A 19,466-nucleotide genomic window follows, 5' to 3' on the forward strand; every position below is an offset into this window, starting at 1 on the left:
ATGACACGAACAGACCCACCTGACATCCTCGTGTCTACGGTGTACCAAGACATAAAGGTGGCCACCGCAGCCCCCAGGGATTCCATTGTCTGCCAGCCCCTGGCACAATGTGATGCCTCCATGTCCTCCTCCCTGCCCCGCGAGCCGCAGCCCTTCAACAAGCGCCACTGCAGGAGCTTCGACTTCGACGAGTCGCTGGAGGAGCAGCTGGGCACCCCCGCGGCCATGGAGCACCCGTGCCCGCACCCCGGCACCCCCGAGCCCACGCCAGGGCCGCCGGGCAGGCGGGTGCCCCCGAAGCCGGACCCTTACGCCTGCAGAGCCCCGGCACCCAGAACTGAGCCGAAGCGCCGTGCCCGCTCCAAGAGCGCGCCGCGGGTCAAGACCACCTTCACCTCGGTGCCCATCGCGGTCTCGGCGTCGCCGCCGCCGGCCCGGCGCGGGCGCGAGGTGCTGCGGGTGGCACGGGAGCCCTCCCGGCCCGAGCCCTCTCCCCGCCGCGAGAGCCAGGCTCCGCTGCGGGCCATGGCCAACGAGGTGCACCCCATCAAGCTGCAGCCGCAGCGCAGCAGCGTCAGCCGCATCTCCCCACTCTGCCTGGGCAGCAACTGCTTCGAGGAGGGGCCGGGCGGCAAGGTGGGGGCCAGCCCCCATGTCAAGTGCCGGGTGGACATCAAGCCGGACGAGGCGGTGCTGGTGCACGCAGCGCGCAGCCTGCGGGCAGCGCAGGGCCGGCAGGAGCCGCCGCGCTGGCCCCGCGCTCCTGCCCGCAGCCTGGCCGTGCCGGGAGGCCGGCGGGCATCTGCATCCCGCACGCCCACCCCCAGCGACTCCTACAGCGGAGACCCCCCGTTCCTGCCCTATCCCGGAGAATACTATGAGCCAGACCCCCGGGCACTGGCGTACCAGACAGTGCCGGTGCCTGCCTCGCGGGAGTACAGGGAATACCCCGACAGGGGCTGCATGACCTTCTCGGCTCCCGGCGTCCCCGCCAAGTTCTTCTATGCGGAGGAGCCGACGCGATGCCCCAGCCCCGCCATGCCTCTGCGCAGCTCCGGCTACGCCAGCTACCCCTACCCCGGCCGCCACGCTGTTCCACAGCACTTCTACACCGAGGACCCGGCCAAAGCCGCTGTTCACACGGTGCCACCCCGGACGTTGTATGTGGAGGAGCCTCGGGGCTACCCGGTGCAGGAGGCGCCCGCCCGCGCCTTCTACGGGGATGAGCCCCGCTTTTACCCCCCTCGCGGCACCCCGGTCAAAACCCTCTATGCTGAGGACACCCGGACGTACCCAGCCCTGGGCTCCTCGGCTCGCGTCTTCTATGCCGAGGACTACGGGAAATACCGGGAGCGGGAGATGATGTCGCGGACGTGCCCCCCGCCGCGCAGCGCGCAGCCCTTGCACTTCAGCGACTGGTACGGCCCCAAGCGGGCTGCGCTGCCCTACCAGACCCTGCAAGTGTCACGCTTTACCCCGCAGCCAGCAGGACAAGAGGCTATGGTCTCCTCTTGGCACGCCAGCTATGGAGTAACCCCCCCACGGTTGGTCCGAGACACCCAGCACTACTCTAAGTCCTGGGATAACATCCTGGCGCCGGCAGTTCACAGGGAGGAGGTCCTGCAGCGCGGGCGCAGCTACGAGAACCTGCTCGCCCGGGAGCAGCACCGTGCCTTATCCCCCGAGGAGCGCCGCCAGCCGGTGGTAATCAACCTGTCGAGCTCCCCCAAGCGCTACGCTGCCCTGTCGCTCTCGGAGAGCTCCATCCTTGAGAGAGTACATGCCGATGGTGGCCGCGGCCCCCCAGGCCGCTCCTGGTACGTCACACCGGAGATCACCATCACCGACAACGACATCCGCGCCGACGGGATGGGCAGGAGTGAGAGACGCTCGGCTAGTTGGGACATGCTGGATGGGGGACGGGAGCATGGGCCCTACGCTGTGCCCAGTGCCCCGCAGCCCGTCCCCAGGGAGAGCAGCTCCGGGCGCCAGCGCAGCTTGGAGCAGCTGGACGAGCTCATCACCGACCTCGTCATCGACTACAAGCCGACATCAGGCCACCGTGCTGGGGACAGGGATAGCCTTGCTGAGCAGCTCAAACAGCTCTTGGGCACCAGTGCCACAGGGCCTCCACGGCGAGGAGAGGGCAGGAGGGGTCCTCCTGGCACATCCGAGGCACCTCGGCCCACAAAGGAGCAGCCGGGCCCCAGCTCCCGCACCAGCGCCCCACGCCCCTCACCTGCCCCAGTGCCTGCCGGCACCTTTGAGAAGTCCCCGGACAACTGCTCGCCTGACCTGAGCGCAGAGGAGGATGACATGATGATGTGCTCCAACGCCAAGTGCCGGCGGACAGAGACCATGTTCAACGCCTGCCTCTACTTCAAGTCGTGCCACAGCTGCTACACCTACTACTGCTCCCGGCACTGCCGCCGTGAGGACTGGGACACGCACAAGGAGAGCTGTGTCTACGGGCGGGTGGGCAGCGTCTGCCGCCACGTCCTGCAGTTCTGCCGTGAGAACACCGAGGTGCACAAGGCCTTCTCACGCATCGCCAAGGTGGGCTACCTCTCCCGTGGCCGCGGTGTCCTCTTCCTTGGCTTCCCCAATGCTGGCTCAGCGGAGAACTTCCTCCAGTTTGGGCTGGAGAGTCTGCTGATGTCCCCCACCTACCTGTCTCTGAGGGAGCTGGACAGCTACTCAGACAACCTGGGGGAGTACGCCCGGGAGCTGCGGGAGACAGGCAACCAGTACGACCCTGACGAATGTTTCCTCCTGAATGTAACTGTGGCCGTCACCCAAAAAGTGCCGGACAAGCCATCGCCAAAGATGCAGGTGCCAACAGTCAGGAAATACGCCAAGGTGGCCTTAGCCTCCTCCAGCCCAGAGAAGAAGATCCTGAAGAAGGAGCGGGACATGGAGACGTTGATCCTGACACCACCCCCTGGCACGGCAGATATTGACAAGGAGGGTGAGGAGGGCCGCAAGGCACGGGAGGTCTGCTTCATCAACATCCAGCGCGAGCTGCGCATCCGCGGCGTCTTCCTGCGCCACGAGTTCCCTGCTGTCTACGAGCAGCTCTGCGACTTCGTAGAGAGCAACAAGCGCTTCACCCCCACCACCATCTACCCCATCGACAAGAGGACAGGCAAACAGTTCATGTGCATGATCATGGCAGCCTCCGAGCCCCGCACACTCGACTGGGTGGCCAGCCCCAACCTCCTGGATGACATCATGTAAACATGGGGTGGGGACCCCTCCAGCTCAACCCCCCTGGCTCACAACCCTTTGTAGATAGGTGTTGCCCTGTCAGCACGGTGGGACAGGGACCCCCTCTCAGATGTGGCAGGGAGGGGGGGAGGAGGCCGCGACAGGCTGCGGGCAGCCGGCATTGGCTGGGAGGGGCTGCAGGGGGGGGTGCTGTAGGGCACAGGAGCATTGGCCAAGGTTTGCCATGGGGCACAGGTTCCAGCCAGCCCCTTGGCACGACCCCACAGAGCCCTCTCAGGGTGAGTGATGCTTGCTCAGAGAGAGGGCATCCCAAGGACTGCCAGCCTCTGCCCCCTGGCCAGCCTGGCTGCCTGCACATGCAGAGCCCCCTGTGCCAGCCTGCACCCAGCGCGCTGCACAGCGCCCCGGAGACTTCCGCAGCGGTCCTGGGGCCGTGCAGAGCCTGGGGTGCTGCTGGGTGCTGCTGGCAGCCCTGCAGGGATGCACTGGTGCGGTCTGTGGTCGGAACGAGTGCTACAAGGTCCCTGCTCCCTCGAGTCTATGTCCTGAGCACACCACTGCGTGATCGCGGGTACAGCGGGGACCCCGCGCGGGAGCTGTAACGCACCCGCGGGTGCCCCCGGGAACCCATAAGGCGGGAGGGGGCTGCGGGGAGTCGCGGCTGTACCCATGGCTGCGTGTGGAGCCACTTGGGTGGAAGCTCCGCATGGGGCTGCCGCGGCTGGGGCTGACTGCGGCCGAGGCTGCCCAGGGAGGTGCCGGGGTACCGGCGGAGGGCAGAGCCGGTCGAAGGCACGGCCCGGCTCTTCGTCGCTCGCCCGGGGCTGCCCCATAGTCCTGCCCAGTCCCGGCCGCGCAGCCGGTTCGGGCGCCGTGGGCAAGGTCCCGGCCGGGCCGCCCCTCGCGAGGGCTCCCGCACCAGGTCCGCAGGAGAACCGCCCCAGTGCCCGCGAGCAGGGCCCCGCCCCTCCGGTGGGCGGCACCCGTGGGCGGTGCCGGGCGCTGGTTGGCAGCGGCGGCGGAAGGGGCGTGTCGCGGGGCGGGGCGGGCGCGATGGCGGCGGCGCTTTCGGGGGTCCGGGACGTGGAGATCGACGGTGACGGCGTGTTCAAGTACGTGCTGGTGCGCGTGCGCGCGCCCGGCGCGCCCGGGAAGGACGTCGTGCGCGGGCACGGCTGGGCCGAGTACCACGGTGAGGGGCGCGCGCACCGGAGGTACCGGGGCTGCGCTGCGCCGCGGCTCCTCCTGGGGCTCGGGCGGTGTGCGCCCCCCCCTCCGGCGCGTGCCCGGCACCACCGGTCCCTCTCCCCGCAGCCGACATCTACGAGCGGACGGCGGCGGAGCTGGCGCGGCAGGGCCTGGAATGCGAGTGCCTGGGGGGCGGCCGGCTCGCCCACCGCCCCCAGGAGAGGAAGATCCACGTCTACGGATACTCGGTGGTAAGCGGGGGCCGGGGTGCGGGGGGGGTGGGGCAGGTCTCGCACCCCCTTGGGCGCGGCCGCTTCCTCGCGATGCCGGGCGCGCTGCTCGGGGGTGCGCACATCGCGTCTCCATGGCAGCCGGGGAAGGTGTCGGTGATGCCGGTGCCTGTTTTCCCAGCTCCAGGTGGCGCTGTCCGGCAGCCGGGGCCGGGCTGAGCTGCCCGTGGCCTGAACCGCTGCTGCAGAAGGGTCGGAGCCCACCGGTGGTTCACGGGCTTAGCGGCGTCTGTCGCTGCCGGCGCTGCTGCCGGAGCTTCTGGTTGCCATGAACCCCCCCGTGGGTGGTGTTATTGGCGCTACTTAGGGACCCTCTCTCCTCTGCCAGGGCTTCGGGCGAGCCGACCACTCCGTGACTACAGAGAAGCTGAAGGCCGAGTACCCAGACTACGAGATCACCTGGGCAGATGAAGGCTACTGACTCCTCTGCCCGGGCTGCAGCAGCAGCACCAGCCTGGAGCTGGTGCAGCCAGACCTGGTGTTGGGGTGGTGGCAGCGGGCTCCCGGTGTTCTGGGCTCTCCTGGTTTTCCTTTCTGTTGAACTCGCCTGTTCTCCACTGTCACTGGACTCCTCATGTGCCGGTGGGTGCTCCCACTTCCCAAGCACGGCAGAGCTTCGGTGAAGGCTGTGGGTGCCTTGCCCTGACGTCCCTGGTGGCGACGGGGTTTGTCCCACATGTGTATGTGAGAATTAAACACACTGGGCAGCGCAGCACCTATGACTTGGTCTGCTCCTTTTCCTGGTCTGGGATGTAGCCCCTCATAACAGGAGTGACTTTCCAGATTTCTAGCCACTGAGGGGGGCATGACCCTGGAGCTGGGAGGGTTTGGGGTGGGGACAGCTGAGGATGTTAGGATTAGCCTTGGGAAGGGGGAGGATGAGGTGATGGATTCCAGTGCCTGGTTGAGGGAAGGGCATGGTTACCACCCTCTTCCCCTGCTGGGAGGGAGCTGAGCTGCCCTGGAGTGTGGTTGAGAGACCATGCTTGTTCTCACCCCATCAGGTGGTCACACCTTGAGGTAGAGCATCTTCCTTGACTGCAGCCCTCTGAACAGCCAGGACTAGCTCCTGTCCCTCATTGTTGCCCAGGGAGGCTGTTTGTACTCCCAGTGAGAAGGGGGGGGGGGGGGGACGGACTGGGAAAAGCTGCTGTAGCCTTCGGTGCCAGGAGAGGTTGAGGGAGATGCGCTGGTCAGGCTGCCAGGTGGATCGCTTGATCACTATCCCATACAAGGTTGGGACTGGAGGAACCTTAACCCTCTGCTCCCAGCCCCGTGTCACTTGTCAGACTATGATCCTTTGTGCTCCTGGCTTCTGCCTGGCTGCTCTGTCTGCTGCTGCTGCCCTGCCTTCCCCTCTTGCCATCAGGGATGTGGGCTACCTAGACAGGAGGTGGTTTGTCTGTGCCTGAAGCCATGCAGGGTCAGCACACCTTGCTGAGGCTCAGCCCCAGTGCCCAGTGTCATGCACCAGACTCAAAAGGAGATCATGAGGGATAGGGGTGAGCTTCATGGGCCAGGCTGGGGTGTGGGACCACTGCCTGGCAGTTGGCTCGGGGCTGGAGCTCAGTCTCCTGTGGGGGATGGTGCCCACCAGCCTTACAAGCTGGCCTGCTCTAGACAAACAGCTCTGCTGTGCCTAGATTTGACCTGCTGCAAGGTGTTGACCATCTTCTCCATGCTGGGGTGAATTGTCACACAGCAGTCATGAGTGCACTCAGCACTGGTGGCTGTTAGGTGGGGGCTGAGTGCCCTGCACTGGTTGCACGGAGGCAACTCTGGAGATGTCCAGTCCATACTTTACCCCAGCAGAGCCAGCTCCTCTCTGCACCTTCCTGTCAGGTCTTTATATACATGGCTGACATTCCCCTGTGCCTTCTCCAATTTGGGCAGCTTCAGCTCTCTCAGCCTGACCTCATGGGAAGCTCAGTCCCTTTATCACCATCACAGTCTGCCCCAGTCTAATAAAGCCCAATCTCTGCCCAGTCTCTGTACCAGGGGACCACAATATCCCCTTGTGTCTCCTCAGTGCAGGAGGGAGGGATCAGACCTGCTGGAGATGCTCCAGGAGGCTGGTGCCTGCTCTGCTTAAGGTCAGCTTAGTACCCACCAGGGCTCCTGCCTGCAGGCACTGCCAGCACTGAGACATGCGGCTGGGAGGGTGCAGGTACCGACCCTGCTCGCACTAAGGGAAGGACTGAACCCTGTGCTTTACTGCACGTGATGCAATCACCTGCAATCTGCTGTCCAAGGCCATCGACAGGAGGGGAGAAACCTCCACGCACAGCTTCAGCCGCAGGGGCCCAGCCTCAGGCACGGGGGCTGCAGAAGCAGCGGCAGGAGGCTCTGCTGGCGCTGGGGAAGACGACAATGGCTGGAATGATGCTGCTGAGAGCCTGGGGAAGGGACACGGCCCTGGAGGGGTCTGCCAGGCTCCTCTGGCTGGGTGCTGGGTCAGGCTGTGGAACCCCGTGGGATGTGTCCTGCCTGTCCCTGCCTTCCCTCCCAGCCTGTCCCAAACCTTCAGACCCTGAGTTTTGTTCTGAATTCAAAGCTCCAACATTTTTAAGGCTAACTCCCTCTAGTCCTCTGTATCCCTGCCTTCTGCAGCTCACCATTGCCTGGCTGCATCATGACTCATTTATACCTTTCCTGCCTTGGGGCTTCTCCTTGCACTCCATTCCCCCCACCCTTTAGCACAACTGTCATCCCTGGCCACCCCATGCCTTTCACCCAGAGGTTCTCCCTCTGCTCCTTGTGCTCAGAGACTATCATATTTTTCTTCTCTATGGATGAACAGGACACAGGCCAGCAGCTGGCACATCATGACCCCCAGGCCCCTGGCAGAGGTGCCAGCTTCTCCCTCAGAGCTGGCAGCATCAGTGACTTGGTGGGAAAAAGTGGCCTTTTCCCTCTCTGAGCCAGTGTGTGCCAGCCAACCCTGTCCTGGTCAGAGCAGTACCCAGCATCTTGTCCCGGTTGGAAAAGGGGTCTAAAGAAGAGTGGCTCAATAACGTCTCCTAGGGCTGAATGCAGAGCTGGCCATTCACCATCTGTGATCCTGTGATGGTGCCGGGCAGCAGGACCACGGGTGACCTGTCCCAGCCCGGCCATAAACTCTGCTGCGGGGCTGGGAAACAGATAACAAGTGGGGCTGAAGTCCAGGGGAGCAGATTCCAGCCCTGGGCTCCCAGCATGGCCTTCCCCACCAGTCCCATGCCTCTCCCAGCTCCGTTTCACCGTTACCGTGGCACAGAGATGTCGGGGCAGAAGGTCCTTACTCTCCTGCTGTTGCTGGGTGAGCTCTGCCTCTGCGGGGGTGCTGCTGTGGGGAGGGAAGGGGGCTACGGCGCTGCTGCTCTGCTCTGTTCCCCCCCCAGCACGGCCTCCCATGGGGATCGCTGCTGCCCCAACTCTAGGGGGTTGCGCTGTTGGGGGCCCCGGGGCAGATGCAGCCCAGCAAAACCCTCCTTTGGGCTCCACTGACAGTGTGGGGGTTCTCAGGGCAATGGCTGGGCTGGGAATCACCGGTGGCTTTGGGCATCGGGGGAAGTGCCCAAATTTCCTGTTCTTTCCAAAACCGGGTCTGAGCCGGGCGCATGGGTGGGATGGCAAGCTGGAGGGTCAGCGGCACCCGGGATGTGCGGGAGCAGGGCTGGCAGTGGGATACGGCAGAGCAGATGTGGAGCCGTGGGGCGCTTGTGGGTTCCTTTCCAAGGGATGGAGCCACTGAGAGCTCAGCGCTCCCCAGCACGGCCCCAGGCTGGGAGCCCAGTGTCCCCTGCAGGGCCCGTGTGCTGGCACCGCTGCTGCCCCTGCCCTGTGCAGCGCCTTTGTCTCTCCCACAGCCGGCTTCGTCTCCCCCGGCGGCCCCAGCAGTGCCCGCAGCTGCGGCAGCGCGGCCGAGGAGCTCTGCAACTTCATCTGCGACTGCGGCAACTGCTCCGACGAGAACCAGTGCGGTGAGTGCCCCCCAGCCCCTGCCCCGCTCCGGGTGATGGAGCTGGGGCGCTGTGGGTGCAGGACCGCGGTATGGATGCAGGTCCATGGGGTGAGCGCAGGACCCCGAGATGGCCCCAGCGCTGCCCTGACGCCCCATCTGCCTGCCCCAGGGTACCTGCAGGGCTCAGCGGTGCTGGGGACCTCCTTTACCTGTGACTTCGAGGACGGTGCCTGTGGCTGGCAGGATGTGAGCACTTCAGTGTACAGATGGGTGCGGAACCACGCCAGCCTGGCTGCGTGGGGCACGGGGCCCCACTCGGATCACACCCTGGGCACCGACCTGGGTAAGCAGGAGCTGCTTGGATGCTGAGCAGGCTCCAGGCACTCACAGCACCACACCACAAGGCCATGTGTGTCCTGAAGCCAGGGGTGCTGGGAGTCCCATCCTTGTAGGGTGCAGGGGATACAGTAGACCCATAATGGGCAGGAGCAGGGCCAGCCACAGCTCTGGTGCCATCCCATGGGGCTGCGGCCACTGCTCTGCTCTCTGCTGTCCCCAGGGTGGTTCATGCTGACTGTGTCCCCCCCGGCAAAGACTACAGCCACTGCCTGGCTCAGGTCACCTGTGATGCAGGAAGCAGCCGTCACGTGTGAGATCAGGGCCTGGTACCACATCTCAGGCAACGGTGAGGGCTCCTTGGTGGGCACAGCCAGGTCTCGGTGCACCAGGCACAGGAAAGCTGTGATGGGGGGCAGTGGGGAGGGATGGGGCCATCTGCCTCCATGGCAGGGACAGAGCCACCAGCACCTCGAGATGGGTACTTGCCTTCCCGCTCATCTCCACATGTTCCACAAGCAGAGCTGATAGGACGTTAGGGGTCCCAGCTCTGGTCCCCAGAGCTGTCAGGGCTCAGTTCATCCTCAGGGGTACCCCAGGATGCCCGTGACTACATCCTGGGTGTCCCCACAGTGCTCAACCAGACAGAGTGGCCAGTGCTGCGCCTGGCCATGGCACACAGGGATGAGGTGGTGGAGCTGTGGCAGAGCCCTGGGCATGGAGGCGAGGGCTGGCACCAGCTGGTTGCGTACCCAGGCCGAGTGACGGGGGAGTTCCAGGTGAGATAAGGCAGTGTCCAGCCCTGTGAGCTGGGTGATGACCCAGACACCTGAGTGGTTCGGGTTGATGCTCTGCTTGTGCCATCCCCATCCTCCCATCCGCAGCTCATCTTCTCTCTGACACAACCACCCATGTGTGGGGCACAGCTGGCACTTGATGACATAATCTTCAGGAACTGTGGCTTGCAAGGTGAGTCCCACATCTGCTGGGATGAGACATGAGCTGGGAATTGGTTTGGCCTTTGGTTTGAGAGCTCTGCTGTGTCTCAGGGCTGCCTTGTCCAGGCCAGGGCAAGGGCTTGGCAGCAAAGTCTGTCCCTCAAGTCACCCCAGGGAGGGATATGGGGGAGCCCATGATGTGCAGGGGTCCCTGTGGGTTCAGCCACCTTCTGACAGTGTCCCACTGCCCCAGAGCTGGGGCAGCAGGTCTGTGGGGCGGAGGAGAGCACCTGCAGCCGCGGCTCCTGCCTGGCACAGCACCGCTTCTGTGACGGCACCGATGACTGCGGGGACGGCTCGGATGAGGATCCAATGCAATGCAGTGAGCATGCCTGGCCCCAGAGAGGGGTCCTGCCCACCGGCTCCTCCAGCCACACAGATGGGCTGTGGGTCTGCACTGATGGGGCAAAGCTGGGCAGTGGGGCTGTCAGGGGTCACCCCAGCTCTGGCCTTTGGCTGTGCAGCCAGAGGGGCAAAATCACCCCAAGAGCTTTCTGGAGGGGTGGCATAAGCCCAGCCCATTGCAGGGACCCCCCTGTTGTGGGGAAGGCTGGAATCCCACCCCTGGGTCACTGCTCCCTCTCCCTGCCCACAGCATCCTTCAAGCTCTGCTCCTTCGAGCAGAACCTTTGCAGCTGGGAGGCAGAGCCCGGGCAGTCAGCGTGGGAGAGGAACATGAGCCTGAACCTGGACACTGTGCATGGCTTCCCCAGCCGGGACCACAGCAGTAACAGCAGGGCAGGTACCTGTGCACCAGCACCCCAGGGGAGCCCCACTGCGGATCCATGGGGCATTGCTGGCACATTCCTGGGCTCAGCTTAAAGCTGTCCCAGGAAAATAGCATCTTGCACCCCCATGGTGCACCAGCCCCTTCCTGGCATCTTCTGCAGGGTTTTTCCTCCACGTGGGCAGCGCCGGTGGCACGGCCCGGCTCAGCAGTGCCACTCTCCAGGCCACCAACTCCTGCTCTGTGAGTCACCCTAGAAACTGTACACCACAGCCTGTGTGGGCATATGGGGCTGAGCTGCAGCTGACTCTTTCCTTGTGATGGGCAGAGAGATTTGGGGGTTGTTTGGATGGGCAGCAGGATTTTGGGGTGGTTTGGTGGCATCTCTGGTGCCTGTTGCCAGCTCTGAGCTCCTCCAGCCCTGCCTTTGAGAGTATCCCCTGGCTGTGCTGTGAGTGCAGTAGGCTGCTCCTACCCTGGGGTGTTGGAGTTTGCTCATCCCCTTCCCATCCCCAGCTCGTGCTGTACTGTCACCTCCATGGCTCAGCCACCAGCAGCCTCAGCATCTCCTATGTGACCAACTTCACCAAGCACCTGGTGAAGGAGAGGACAGGAGACCTGGGCAGCCTCTGGGTCCGGGAGAGAGTGGACTTCAACGTGATGGGCAGCTTCAAGGTGGGCACGTGCCTGTGGGATGGGGTGTACAGACACCCCCAGTACACACCCATAGGACTAGGGTTGAACTGGGAACTGGGCACCAGAGATGAGCCTCTGATGTTGGTGTTTGCCACCCTTGTGCCCACATGTCCAAACCCCCTACCAGCACCCCCAGCCCAGGGGCCACCCCACTGGAAGGGTTGTCTGCATCCTTCCCATGTTACCCCAAGCCTCCATGCTTCCTGTCTGCTGTCTCATATGGCTACACACACAACCCAACCCTCTCCCATATGGCCCTAGAGGGCACCCTAATGACACCCTAACAGTATCCCTGGGTAAACACAGGCCATGGTGATGTGCATGGGCAGCACCATGTTCCCAGGCCCACCACAGCCCTGCCAGCCCTTTCAGCCTCAGCATCCTCCTGCTGAGCCTGTCCCTGGAGAAAGCACAGCTGGCCAGTCACAGGAGTCGGGTCCCCCCTGTCCCACAGCTCCCCTCTGTTACCCTGTACCCAGTGCCATCTCCAAGATGCAGTGTCAGACTTTATGGTGACAGTGGTGGCATGTACTTCTCTGCAGGTGCTGATCGAGGGAGTGGCTGGCAGCTCAGGGACCGTGGCTATTGATGACCTGATCCTGTCCCCGGGCTGTGTGCAGGAGCCAGGTGAGCCTGAGGGTCCCCGATCCCACCTGCCCACGGCGCTACCCCTACGGGACCCACGGTGGAGTCTGCTGTGGCAGTCACTTGTCACAGGTCCCACAGCTTGGTGCCGCTGTCCTGCGGCTGTGACACCTCTTCTGTGCCAAATCCTCCTGCCCGCCCCGTGTCCAGCAGGGCAGGGGTGGGGAATGGGGAGCCCGGGCGGGGCGGCGCTGCCGCTGCTCTCACCGCTGCTCCCATCCCGGGCGGTTTCTCCATCAGAGCAGCCCTCGACGGCGCTGCCGAGCCTGGGGGGAGCCGGGCCCTGCGCGGCCGCGGAGCTGGCGTGTGACAGCGGCGAGTGCATCGCGGCGGAGCTGGGCTGCGACTTCGCCGCGACCTGCGCCGACGGCTCGGACGAGACGCGCTGCGGTGAGCGGCAGCCCCGGCGGCGAGGCCGGGACACGAGCGCTGTGCGGGGCTGAGCCTGGGCTCTTGCAGGAGCAACCACCTTCGAGGAGGGGCCCGGGGGCTGGCACGATGTCAGCGTGGGGCAGCTGCGCTGGGGGCTGCAGAGCGTCACCGAGCCCCAGCCCGCCAGCACTGTTCTCTCAGGTGAGGCTGCTCCTCCCCTGAGATGGAGCTCTGGTCCCCAGGGTGCAGGGCTCCTGCTCCTACCCTCCGCGGGTGGAGGTGATGGTGGGCAGGGTGCTTGGTGGGTGCTGCCGGGGGTGTCCCAGCCTCTCAGGGTGTTTCCATCCCCAGGGGTTTTCCTGGCCGTCCAGGCAGGAGAAGGACAAATGGTGGCTGCTGCCAAGGCCCGCACACCTCTGCTGGGCCCCTCTGGCCCTGCTTGTGCCATGGAGATGAGCTATCACATCCACAGCAGCCCCCAAGGTAACCACCTGCCTGCCCTGGGGTGCCCAGCCTGCACCCTGCCTGCACCTGCCTGCCTCTGCCTGATCCCTGCCCCCACGGCACTGGGTAAATCCCCCTGCCCCTTCCTGACTTGGCTGTTGCACATCTCTGCTCTGCCCCATCACACTGCCCTGGAGCCATGGTGCCCCAGTCCCCCATATCGGTGGGCTGCAGGCTGCTGGGGCTATGGGGGGCTCTCATGAGGGTGCTGCCAGTGCCTGCAGACTCAGCATCACTTCTCATGACAGGCTTCCTCGCTGTCAGCATCGTAGATCACACCACTGGCACCTCCTATGTGGCCTGGCACACTGAGGGACAGGGCAGCACAGCCGAGGGACACATCCACGTCCTGCTGGGAGAGAGGAGCCGACCCTTCCAGGTGCTCCCAGAGCACAGGGACCAGTGTGGTCAACTGTAGGGGGGCAGTGCCAGGCACCCGGGGCTCATTGCCACTGTCACACTGCCCTCAGGTTGAGCTGCTGGCATTGGTGGATCTGCAGAACATGGCAAGCGCTGCTGTGGATAACGTGACATTTGTGCAGTGCCACCCTGACATGGTGCCACCAACGGCCACGGGTATGGCCATAGTCAAGTCGGCAGGGAGGGCAGCTGAAGGCAGGAGGGGACCCCCAGCCCATCGGGGCTGCCTGGTACTGTCACCCTGCCCTCAGCCTAGGGACAGCATCACAGAAGATCTGGGGTAGGGCTGAACACACATCCTGTTCCTAGACACCTGCACAGGGTGAATCTGAGGAGGGGGCAGGCAGCAGAGGGAAGGGGACATTGGGAGGACCTGTTTGCTTTTTGGGTGCCCTGTCCCTGCTCCCTCATCATTATCATCTCTTTGTGGCTAGAACTGTCCTGCAACTTTGAGAAGGGTATGTGTGGCTGGTACCAGGATCAGTCCAGTGACTTCAAATGGGTTCGTGGCACAGGGCAGGGACAGGGCTCTGACCACACCACAGGCTCAGGTAAGGGGCTGGCTCCTTTCCCAGGGGCCCCAGGCAGCCCAGGGCACCCACAGCCTCTTGTCCCCAGCGCTGAGATGTGCCCGTGGGGTGAGACCAACCAGGGGCAGCCTGGGGACACCCAGATCCAGGCTGAGGGTGCAGGTGATGCGGGTGCAGCGTGTCTGTGTCCACTCCACCCTGGCTGTCACGGACACTCAGGCTACTTCCTGGTCGCGGATCCCTCTGCTCTGTGGAGCCGCGGGCAGCGGGCGCTGCTCATCACCTACCTGCAGGAGCCTGCTGCCACCGAGCGCTGCCTGTCCTTCTGGTACCGCCTGGCTGGCGCGCAGATCGGTATGCAGCCTCCTTCCCGGCGACAGCCGGGTCCCTGCAGGCTCAGGACGGCTGCCCCATTCTCTTCTCATCACAGGCACCCTGAACCTCAAGCTGCGGCTGGAGGGAGCAGAGGAGACAGTGCTCTGGACCCAGCGGGGCACCCAGGGCAGTGTCTGGCACCGGGGACGGGCCACACTGCCCGCTACGGGCCAGCGTCGGTACTGGGTGAGCACTGGGCACCCCCATGTAGCTGGGTTCTGGTAGGGTGCAGTCCATCTGATGGTGCTGTGTTGGGGTCAGTCCATCTGATGGGGCTGTCTTGGTGCAGGTGGCATTCGAAGCCCTGCGGGATGGGTTCCTTGGGGACATGGCGCTGGATGACCTGACGCTGACAGCGGGACCCTGCGGGGCTGAGCTCTCCTGCTCCTTTGAGGCAGATGCCTGCGGGCTGGTGGGCAGCGGGTGGCAGGGGTGGTTGCGGCAGAGCAACGGCACCGGCACTGCTGCCGGGCCCCCAGCCGACCACACCACCGGCACTGCAGCAGGTACCTGCACCACAGCTTCCCGGGGAGCCCTGCTGCCTGCGCTGAGCACCCTGCTGCCCTGAGCACCCTGCCTGCCCTGAGTGCTCTGCCTACACTGAGTGCCCTGCCTGCCCTGAGCACCCTGCCTGCCCTGAGTGCTCTGCCTACACTGAGTGCCCTGCCTGCCCTGAGCACCCTGCCTGCCCTGAGCACCCTACCTACACTGAGTGCCCTGCCTGCCCTCCCTTGCCTGCCCTGAGCACCCTGCCTGCCCTAAGCACCCTGCCTGCCCTGTGCTCTGCCTGCCCTGTGCCTTTCCTACCCTGCTTATCTGCCTCATGTCCTGCCTGCCTGAATGTGCAGAGGGAATTACTGTGCTCCTCAGTACAAGACAGACAAGGAGCTACTGCAGAGGGTCCAGCAGAGACCAATAAGGATGCTCAGGGGTTTGGAGTGTCTCTGTGATGAGAAGAGATTGCGGGAGCTGAGCCTCCTTAGTATGGAGAAGAACAGCCTGAGAGGGGATCCCATCAATGCAGATCAGTATCTCAAAGATGGGTGTCAGCAGGATGGTGCCAGACTCTTTCCAGTGGTGCCCAGTGACAAGATGAGGAGCAATGGCCATAAACTAACACACAAGTTTAACCTCAACATGAGGAAGAACTTTCCTTTGAGGGTGGCAGAGCCCTGGCACAGGCTGCCATGGGGGGTTATGGAGTCTCCCTCTCTGGAGATATTCCAAATCCATCATGGACACGTTCCTGTGCGATCTGCTCTGGGTGGCCCTGTCCTGGCAGGGGGTTGCACTGGATGATCTTCATAGAGAGAGACCCTAATGGTGCTGGGATTCTGGATGGGGCTACCCAAGCCAGGGGAGATCCCCAGCCTCAGTGGTCACCTGGGGCCGGTTGGAGGATCACAGCTCTGGGGCTTCTCTCCCACAGGCCATTACCTGGTGGTGAGCACGGGCAGGGACTCCCTGCCCACAGGGCACGTGGCTGCCCTCACCTCCCAGCCCTATCAGCCCTCAGCGCCTGCCCAGTGCCTGGCCTTCTGGTACCAGCTGAGCACCAGCACTCCAGGTGAGCACCAGGACCCTGGGGGCACCTTGGGATGGGGGTCCCACACAGACCCTGCCTCATGGTGGGTGCGTTGGTGCAGGCTCCCTCAGGGTGTTTGTGGAGCAGAGTGGGGTGCAGAGGAGGGTGCTGTCTGTGAGCAGTATGGAAGGGGATGCCTGGCACCGAGGCCACGCCACTGTGGAGGCAGATGGGGACTGGCAGGTGAGACAGGGCAGGGCACTGGGCAACTGCGGCAGGGAGGGGACGGGGGGCACGTGGCAGCTCTCTGTCCCCCTTTACCCCTGCCCACCTGCAGGTGATTTTTGAGGCGGTGGGAGCTGGGGGTGACCGTGGGTACATTGCGCTGGATGACCTGCATGTGTCGGATGGAGCCTGCCCCGAGCCAGGTGAGAGGGCCATGGGGCACCCATGGGGCATGCAGCCATGGGGATGGGTCTTGGGTTCCCCACCCCCACCCCCCCGGCTGCTGTCTCCCTCCCTGCAGCAGGAGCATCACAGTCCCCCCTTCCCTCCCAGCATCCTGTGACTTTGAGCAGGACATGTGTGGCTGGAGCAGCCCCACGGACCCCCGCCTGCACAGCTTTGCCTGGGGCTGGAAGAGTGGGGTCCCCCTCACCAAGTACCCCGGCCCCGAGCAGGATCACACCCTGGGCACAAAGAATGGTAGGAGACACGCTTCCCCCTGGGGCACCCTGCTATGGCTGGAGTGAGGAAGAGGAGCTGGGGATGGATGGGGTCACCCCTGAATGTGTCCACAATATGTCAAGGGCATCTGACTCCACAGCATTCATGTCTTCCCTTTGCCCCCTTCAGTACCAAACACAGCAAGGAGTGGGGCTGGGGGGTGCTATCCTCTGAGTATTGCCCTGAGCACTTTGAGGGGGACACGTGGTGGGGCTGCATCGCTGGTGGACACCCTGTGTTCTGTCCCTGCCATCTAGGTCACTATGTGCACTTCGACACCAGTGTGCTGGGCCCGGGGGGCACCACAGCCCTGTTGGAGAGCCAGTATCTGCCTGCTGCTGCCGACTCCTGCCTGCAGTTCTGGTACCACATGGACATCCCAGAGCACCTCTGTAAGCACAGGCAGGAGGCGCTGCCCCTGGGGAGGATGTCCTGAGCCCAGATGAGAGAAGGGGGCTTGACTAGGGACTGCAAACCCTGTCCCATCTATGGGACCAAGCTGAGAACGTTGGGGCTGTTCAGCCTAGAGAGAAGCTGCATGGAGACCTCAGAGCAGCTCCCTCAGAGCAGTACCTGAAGAGGGCTACAAGGATGCTGAAGAGGGACTCTTCATCAGGGACTGTAGTGATAGGACAAGGGCTGATGGGTTCAAACTGAAAGAGGGGAGATTGAGATGAGCTGTGCCCAGAGAAGCTGTGGCTGCCCCATCCCTGGCAGTGTTCAAGGCCAGGTTGGACGCAGGGGCTTGGAGCAAGCTGCTCCAGTGGAAGGTGTCCCTGCCCATGGCAGGGGTTGGAACTGGATGAGCTTTAAGGTCCCTTCAACCCAAACCATTCCATGATTTGATGACCATGGACACTCTGTTTCACCTCTGGTCGAGCTGTGGGGATGCTTGTTCCCATCGGGTCCTGCCAACCCAGTGAAGGATGCCCCAGTGTGGGAAGCCCAGTGGGTCTCGGAGGCTGTGGGTTGATGCTGGGACCCCTGTTCCCTTCACTGCAGCCTGCGGGGAGCTGCGGGTGGTGCTGCAGAGTGCGGCGGGGCAGCGCACGCTGTGGAGTGCAGCAGGGCACCGGGGCCGGGGCTGGCAGAGTGGTGCAGTGCCGGTGCAGAGCCCTGGCGCCTTCCAGGTGAGGGGGCCGCCTGGGATGCAGGGTGCTGTGTGTGGTGCAGGGTGCCATGTGGGGTGCATGGTGCTGTGTGGGTTCATGGTGGTACAGGGGGTGCAGGGTATCATATGAGGTGCGGGGTGCTGTGGGGGGTGCAGGGTGCCGTATGGGGTGCATGTCGCCCCTCCCCATGCAGCAGCCCCCCCCAGGCCCCACCTTCCCCTGCAGATCATCTTTGAGGTGACCACACGGAGGTGGCCAATGGAGGGGACGGTGGCACTGGATGACATCGCTTACAGCGCCGGGGCGAGCTGCCATTCCAGCCCAGAGCTGCCAGGGCAAGGTGTGGGAATTACTATGGCTATGAAGGTGCACCCGGCACTGCTCGGGGCGCTGCGCTCAGGCTGGGGCCGGAGCCAGCTCTCCCGGCAGCATCTCTTCGCCTTGCAGAGCGCTCCCCCGGCAGCTTTGTGGCAGAGACCGTGGTCGGTGTCCTCTTGGCCATCATCATCCTGGCGCTGGCGGCTGCCGGTGGCTGGTGCTGGGTGAAGCGGCGCGGGGTGCCGAGCGCGCCGCCGGCGGAGGGCAGCTCCCCCCAGGGCTTCGACAACATCACCTTCCGAGACGTGAGCACGGGGGTCATGTCCCGCTTGTCCCAACCTCGCCAAAAGCTCCCCTGGTGCCGCTCCCCCCGCCCCTTGCTTGCGCTCAGCCAGCACGGCAGGGGTGCAAAGGGCTCTGCCTCTTATCTGCTCACGGCAAAGGAGTGACCTGAGCTCTGGGGCTGACCCAGAAACGGTGCTGCCGCCGCCAGGCAGCTGCTGCAGGAAGAGCTGAGGCTGCTCTTCGTGCTCAGGCCCTGCAGGAGCAGGTCCTGCAGGCACGGCTCATCCTCTTCAAGCCAGCAGCTCAGACCCTGAGAGCAGCTGGAGCTGCAGTTTGATTTGGTGCCATGTAGTCCACAACAGAGCCACCAGCCGCAAGACGGACCCCATAAGAGGCTTGGAGACCCCCTTGGGGGGTTGGTTTCTCTGCTGGGGCCACAGGGGCTGGCAGACGGTTCTCCTCTCTGCAGCCTGGAAGAAGTCCTTGTATTTCTAATGAGCTTGTTGTAAACTGATTCCCTTCTCCTTTCTCGACAGGACAAGGTCATTATAGTTCCCATGCCAAAAGAAAGGGATGACAATTGAAATCATGAGCCAGCAGCAGTCGTCGCCTACTGCAGAGCATCCCTCCCACAGCACCTCACACTCCAGCAGCCTCCTCCAGCTTTCAGCATCCTGCAGCAGGTGCTGGCTGTGGGCTCCCACCCTGGGGTGCCAGCCCCATGTAGGGACCTGCCACTGTCTCCACACCTCCAAAACGTTGTCTTTTGTAACATGAACTTTCTGTGCCAAGACATGGTGACGTCCCATGCTTTGGTGGGTGCTGCCACCTGGAGCTCCTTGCAGGGGCCACCCTCAGCTGAGCTGTAGAAGGGGCAAAGTGCACAGTCCTAGACAGGCCAGGGCTGTGCAGATCAGGGGAGCCGCCTGAGGCACAAGCCTCTTCCCATACCCAAGAGCTCCCAGGGCAGTGAGCTGCTTCTGCTGGTGTTGGAGGTTTAGGGAGGGTGGCCAAGGGGGGCAGGGAGCAGCACCAGGGCACCACACAGAATACCCGAGGGCAGCCCTGACCCTCTGTGTGGGTGCCCACCCCTCACCCAGATCCCTTCACACAGGACTCCTTTCTTCCTGCCCCAGCTTTCAGAACTGTATTTAAGCCTGCACAAGACCTGAGCAGCTCACAGCCAGACCTGCCACTGACATACAACAGCTCCCATCCTGGTTCAGCCCACTGGGGATCCTGCTCACC

The 19,466-nt window shown here is 63.8% G+C and overlaps 3 protein-coding genes across 3 annotated transcripts; all 3 read left to right on the forward strand.

The window, feature by feature from the left end:
* Window positions 1–3,237, forward strand: AJM1 (apical junction component 1 homolog). Its single transcript, XM_034067804.1, has one exon. It carries the CDS (start codon window positions 1–3, stop codon window positions 3,235–3,237), a length of 3,237 nt encoding a protein of 1,078 aa, XP_033923695.1.
* Window positions 3,238–4,281: 1,044 nt separating this feature from the next.
* PHPT1 (phosphohistidine phosphatase 1) lies at window positions 4,282–5,425 on the forward strand. The gene is made up of 3 exons (XM_034067674.1): window positions 4,282–4,420; window positions 4,543–4,667; window positions 5,035–5,425. Exons 1-3 carry the CDS (start codon window positions 4,282–4,284, stop codon window positions 5,125–5,127), a joined length of 357 nt encoding a protein of 118 aa, XP_033923565.1. The 3' UTR covers window positions 5,128–5,425.
* A 2,539-nt stretch (window positions 5,426–7,964) lies between these two features.
* MAMDC4 (MAM domain containing 4) lies at window positions 7,965–18,802 on the forward strand. Its single transcript, XM_034067755.1, has 29 exons — window positions 7,965–8,004; window positions 8,555–8,668; window positions 8,819–8,992; window positions 9,209–9,334; window positions 9,619–9,764; window positions 9,870–9,954; window positions 10,177–10,305; window positions 10,579–10,725; window positions 10,874–10,953; window positions 11,227–11,385; window positions 11,949–12,048; window positions 12,280–12,441; window positions 12,511–12,624; window positions 12,775–12,906; window positions 13,176–13,306; window positions 13,398–13,503; window positions 13,782–13,898; window positions 14,097–14,231; window positions 14,308–14,438; window positions 14,542–14,758; window positions 15,682–15,819; window positions 15,899–16,020; window positions 16,115–16,205; window positions 16,336–16,482; window positions 16,761–16,895; window positions 17,506–17,633; window positions 17,841–17,955; window positions 18,063–18,238; window positions 18,755–18,802. Exons 1-29 carry the CDS (start codon window positions 7,965–7,967, stop codon window positions 18,800–18,802), a joined length of 3,645 nt encoding a protein of 1,214 aa, XP_033923646.1.
* Window positions 18,803–19,466: the final 664 nt, after the last annotated feature.

The sequence above is a fragment of the Melopsittacus undulatus genome, chromosome 11 (assembly GCF_012275295.1).
Source record: "Melopsittacus undulatus isolate bMelUnd1 chromosome 11, bMelUnd1.mat.Z, whole genome shotgun sequence".
NCBI lineage: Eukaryota > Metazoa > Chordata > Aves > Psittaciformes > Psittaculidae > Melopsittacus > Melopsittacus undulatus.